Source organism: Euprymna scolopes, chromosome 45 (genome assembly GCF_053919585.1).
Source record: "Euprymna scolopes isolate OS-2025 chromosome 45, ASM5391958v1, whole genome shotgun sequence".
Lineage (NCBI taxonomy): Eukaryota > Metazoa > Mollusca > Cephalopoda > Sepiida > Sepiolidae > Euprymna > Euprymna scolopes.
The window spans coordinates 21,083,322-21,089,321 of NC_136526.1; the positions used below are offsets into that span (position 1 = coordinate 21,083,322).

The 6,000-nt window shown below is 31.0% G+C and overlaps 1 protein-coding gene across 1 annotated transcript in view; it reads left to right on the forward strand.

Annotated features, from left to right (window-relative positions):
• The window catches only part of LOC145269283 (uncharacterized), a 45,839-nt gene extending 42,059 nt beyond the window's left edge, over positions 1-3,780 (forward strand). The window contains exon 2 of the mRNA XM_080124966.1: positions 2,291-3,780. Within this exon, the coding sequence (XP_079981092.1) occupies positions 2,291-3,258 (968 nt within the window). The 3' untranslated portion in view covers positions 3,259-3,780. The remainder of the gene's footprint in view (positions 1-2,290) is intronic.
• The last annotated feature ends 2,220 nt before the right edge of the window (positions 3,781-6,000 follow it).

Below are 6,000 nucleotides of genomic sequence, written 5' to 3' on the forward strand. Positions count from 1 at the left end.
CCTTTTTTTTCTACTTGATAAGATTTGTCTGAACCAAAAAATCCAAGTCAACACTAGTTAATATTTTGAGTAAATAATGACATTAGAGATAATTTTCTCTTAAATTTTACATATAAAATAAAATTTCTCCTTCCATTTTTATTCAACAAATATTTAATTTGATATTCAACAAATATTGCAATTTAATAGTGAAGTAAAATTTAAGTTGAAACCAAAAATTTACCAGTTGCTGATAAATACTGTCTCTCAGTTTGTTAAATGAGCAAAAATAAAATATTTCTTTTGTTTCTTAAATTCAGCAAACGTTTTGAACAGTGAATTTTATTTGTTATTGATTAATTATACAAACCAAGTATAGTTCTTCAGATTGAATTATTCAGTTGAGATGAAGACAACATAATTACAAATAGATTAAAATTGAATGTTTATTCTTCATAGAATGTCAACATACAATATGTACTCCTATTTGGACTATGTTTCTGATATTTTTAGATGATTACGGACTGTGCTGAAATCATATTCAGAAACTTATTCTTAACACAGAGAGGGAAAGGCGTTTTGTAACTAATCTATACTTTCATCTAAAACTATAATAAGCAAGAGATATCGTCATATTTGAATATAAAATGTAAATCCTATCTGAAAATATAGCATGGTGTGTATTCTGCAGGAGTTCTTTTTTTTTTTTTTTTTAAAAAAAGAAAAATCATAATGAATTATTTAAAAAATTAAAAGACTTGTGTATTCTGCAGGAGTTCCTTTTTTTTTTTTTAAAAAAAGAAAGAAAAATCATAATGAATTATTTAAAAAATTAAAAGACTTGAGCAAGATTAAAAACTGATTAAATAAACAGTTGTCTTCTTATTTGTTAGTTCATCATGTTTAAAATTAAATACAGTCGGTATTCATTCAGAACAAAGTAATTCGCAATTGTATTTTTCGAATTATATATATGCTCTTTATATTAATATTTCAAACCCTAATGTTTCTCATCCAAAGAAAACAGAAGGTGCTAGGTAACATATTAGAAATGTGACATCTAGCAATGACTACATTAGGAACAAAATAATGGGGTGTTGAAGGCAGAGGGTAAAACTATAAATGTGGAGGGAGAAAAATTGGAGAACTATAGTGATTAAGGTGGTATAGAATGAAATTGTGATTATCACATAACGGATATAAGTGATATGTAATGAGATACGTTGGGGTATTAGTTCAATACGCATGTCATGTGGAGATGTACATTTAACATCGAGAAACAGGAGAGATACACTTGAAGAAGGTCAGAGGTTACATCGACTGAAACATTGTGAAAATCTCACTCAAGATGAGAACAGTAGTCCGAGAAATCCAAATAATACGAATTGTCATCAATTTGAACATTTGTGAACATGACTCTTCAATTGCATTTATCTTCTGTATTCATTTCACTCTAAGTTCATGAATAAATATTTTATCATCATCCGAAATGTGAGTACATTTTTTTCTGTATCTGAGTAAACTAAATATATTCCATCCTTTAATTGACGGAAACAAATACTGAGTTATACACAACTCTGTAATTAGGGGAAACACAATATATTGAACAAAAGACAAATAAACAATGTGGGTATGTATCAGTGGAAGACTTGAGCATAACCAGTGCTAATGCCAAAAGATATTGACCTGAAAGAGTTCATTATTATCTGTAGGGCGGACACACCACAACAAGTATAAACATTTATTAATCATAGAACACAATGTATTTAAGTTATATTTAAAATTATTTTTCTACCTCATAGTTTTTCGTGATTCTTGGATATTTTACTATTTGACACGTGACAATAATGTAGGTTTCATTTGTTTTACTTGAAAATCAATATTTTGGATTTCATACTATAGAAGCATCCAGTATTTTCCATGTAATAATAGACACCTTTTAAAAGAGATGACATAATTCCCGGTAAAATGATTCAGCATTTTTCCAAATTAATTCATAAATTCATTGAATTCTTTTAAAATTATGTCATAATAACATTGGAAATCCGGGAGAAAAGGTTCCCCCTTTCAAAAAACTGGCCCAGTTGCTCCTCATAGAATGAATCATTTTTTTTCTAATTTTGAGATATTATTCATCTGAGACTTTGCTCTTTCTAACAATACCAGGCTTGTGATTTTTTAATGCGGCTGACAAAAATGTTTAGCAGACACACATACATAAATACACACTAACAGACAGGTGAGATTTCTATAATAGAAGACTATTAAATAAAATTTATTGCATTTATGTTAATATTGTTGTTATTTTCAGATAAATTGGCTCTACCGACAGAAGAGAAACCATTTTCCTGTTCATATTGTGGATCTACATTTTCATTGAAATCCAAACTAACAAAGCACACACAAATACACACAGTAGCGAAACCATATTCCTGTACATTTTGCTTGGCAACTTTTGCTTATAAATCTAAGCTTGATATTCATTTGCGTGTTCATACTGGAGAAAAGCCATTTTCCTGTGAAGTGTGTGGCTCCTCTTTTTCAAAGAAGTCTAACTTTAAGACGCATATGCGTGTACACAGCGGTGAGAAACCGTTTTCCTGTGAAATATGTGGATGTTCGTTTTCTTTGAAATCAACATTGCAGGGTCATATGCACATACACACCGGGGTCAAACCGTTTTCATGTGACATTTGTGGATCTTCTGTTTCCGAGAAAGCACAGTTAACTCGACACATGCGAACACATTCTGGCGTGAAACCGTTTACCTGCGAAAGCTGTGGATCTTCATTTTCCGAGCGATCGCAATTAAATCGTCACAAACGTACACACACCGGGGAGAAATTATTTTCCTGTGAAATTTGTGGATCTTCGTTTTCCCAGCAGTCAAATTTGACAATCCACATGCGTATACACACTGGAGAGAAACCATTTTGTTGCGGATTATGTGGATCTTCATTCTCCGTGCAATGTCATCTTGAAAACCATGTCCGTATACACACTGGAGAGAAACCATATTCTTGTGATATTTGTGGATCTTCATTTTCTGAAAAGTCAAATTTGAATCGGCATGTGAGGATTCACATGGGGGAGAAGATATTTTCCTGTGGGATATGCGGATCCTCATTTTCGGAAAAATCCAACCTAAATCGACACATGCGCTTACACTCTCGCGATAAATCATTTTCCTGTGAAAGATGCGGATCTTCATTTTCAGAAAAATCAAAATTAAAAGTGCACATGAATGTCTGCACATTAGAGAATTTAAAAGTCTGCTAGATACCAATCTCAGTTATGTTCCATCCGATGCCAGTAGTTGTAGGTGCAGGGGAAACATGGATAAATTCCACAGAATCTTTCACGTTTTTTTCTAATGGCTGGAAATACTTGATGCTTTGCCACAGCTATCAAGGGTATTTTTTATTGCAACGCCATCACTAGATGGGTTGCCTACCATGGCTTAAGAGAGGTCCATCACCCTTGAGAGAAGGATAAACAGCACCAGTTTCCCAACCTAGTATTTTTACCTCACAGTACATACAGAGCCTCGCCTTCTCAAATGGTCACCAGATACTAGCCAGGCTCAACGTTGCTTAACTTCGGTGATCTGGTGAGAACCGGTTTGTCAATGTGATTGTGCTGTGTGTGTGTGTGTGTATATATATATATATATATATATATATAAAGTAAACTCTGATAAAATATTTAGCGAAAATATTTTTTGTAACTCTTTGATTTCAGCTGACTTCAAAATTATCTTTAGTTATTTTTAATTAATTTCAATTAAAATCTTATAAAATCGTTTTGTTTCTGTTTTTTATTTTTTCTTAAATATTAATGACGTGTGTATTTCTATTGTTACTGCGGAGAAGATATTTTTCCTGTAGGAAATGCGGATCCTCATTTTCTGAAAAATCAAAATTAAAAGTGCACATGAAATCTCGGTAATGCTCAAAAATTTAGTTAAGATACCAAAAATGGGCTCCGTTTTCTAAATATGGAATGGAAACATTAAATAAAACACAAAACACTATGGAACCAGTTTTTGTTTTAGCATGACAATAAAAAATAAACTTTTTTTACATTTCTTTAAATATTTTAATATTTAAAACAAAATTAAAAGTGCACATGAATGTCTGCACTTAGTGAATTTAAAAGCCTGCTAGATACAAATCTCATGAGTTTTCTGTCTGACATGAGAATACTTCCTATAGGAAGTAAACTCTGATAAAATCTTTAACGAAAATATTTTTCATAACTTTCTGATTTCAGTTGACTTCAAAAATTATCTTTAGTTACTTTTAAATAATTTCAATTAAAAAATATTACAAAAGTGTTTTTGTTTTAACACTTGTGTTAAAAAAATATAGAAATGTAAAAAAATGAAAGTTTATTACTTTTTTATTGTTTCATAATAGCACAAGAAATGTTAACATTAAAATAATTTTTAAAAATAAATTATTTACATATGATTTTTTGTTTCGTTTCATGTTTACTGACTTCCATTCCATATTTAGATAAAGAGAGTCCACTACCAGTATTCTAACTTTGCATACTGAATTTTTGGACATAACCCAACTCTCAAGTGTTTTCTGTCTAACATGAGAATAATTTCTATAAAAATAAACCCTGATAAAATCTTTAATGAAAACATTTTATTGTAACTCTTCAATTTCAGTTGACTTCGAAAATGATTTTTAGTTAATTTTAAATAATTCCAATTAAAAATCTTACAAAATAAAATCGTTTTTTTTTTTAACTTTTTCTTAAATATTAATGACTAAGACTAAACCTATCATATGACTATTCTCTCAAGACTCTGTGACATTTTCAATAACAATATTTTTTATGCATTTTTCACACAAAAACTAATGCAAAGAAATGTTCCCAAGAGTTCACTTCAAAGTTTTGTTTTGAAGAGTATTGACTTGAGAGAGAGACAGACAGACTAATATTCTCTTAGTTTTTCTACATTATTGGTCAACTGCCTTGCATTATTCCATGTCTCATGATTGTTTTTTACTGATTTGAAAACCTTTGTTTCTTCGAGTTCTTGAATACATGACGTCATTTATCATATCACTGTTTTGTTTATGGCATTTAACTTTGACCTTAACTTACTTGACTTAACCCTGTGGAAAGTTGAATTGTGTATGTATCCTGACCAACAGTGATCGAGTGAATATGTACCAGTTGTCATTAAACTACTGGTCACACAACTACTGAAATGAACAGAAAATAGCTATACACCAAATAATGAGTAAAATCTTTGCTTTGATGGATGAATAATGTGTACATAAATAAGTCAACAAGTTGAAATGCAAAATTTTTTTTCAACATGCCGACATATTTCTATTACTTTTGCGCATGTACAAATTAAATGACATGGTTTAATTTTAAATCTTTTATACCTGTTGATAGCTCAAACAGTAGGAAACATTGCTAAATGTTTTGATTTCGATTCTAGTTGATGGCATCCTAGTTCTTTTTTTAAATCTTGAAATCAGTACTAATAGAAAATTGGCTCTGCAATAATAAATACGAAATCTGCATGAATCCAAATATATTTAAGCATATTTTACAACCGGGCAAAGCCAGGTGCCCTCCATTAGTAAACAATAAAACTTGAAATTACTTTCTTTTTTTTTTTTTTTTGTCGTGGAACAAAGTGCAATATTTGTTTTTATACTACAAATCATCTTTTCTGTTGTTGGTTGATTTTGGAGAAAATTGATTTTCTGTTGAGCGAATTAGAAAAATCATGCAAGTGAGGGATCAGATAGTATTCAGCTGTTAAGTGCCCTGTAATCCCCACAAGGGCGCCAGTCACCTGATGTTTTCATGCGAACCATGTGGAGCAGTGATGACCAGTTGCTTAGAGATGAACAAATGATGCCTAAGTCCAGCATACGTTGAAACTCTTGTTTAGCTGCCTTTAAGCTCACTTCTACTTTTGTATCAAAGAGAAAATGTATGCCTGAATTCCTGTCGGTGTCATAGAAAGTGCGACACATACAAAGC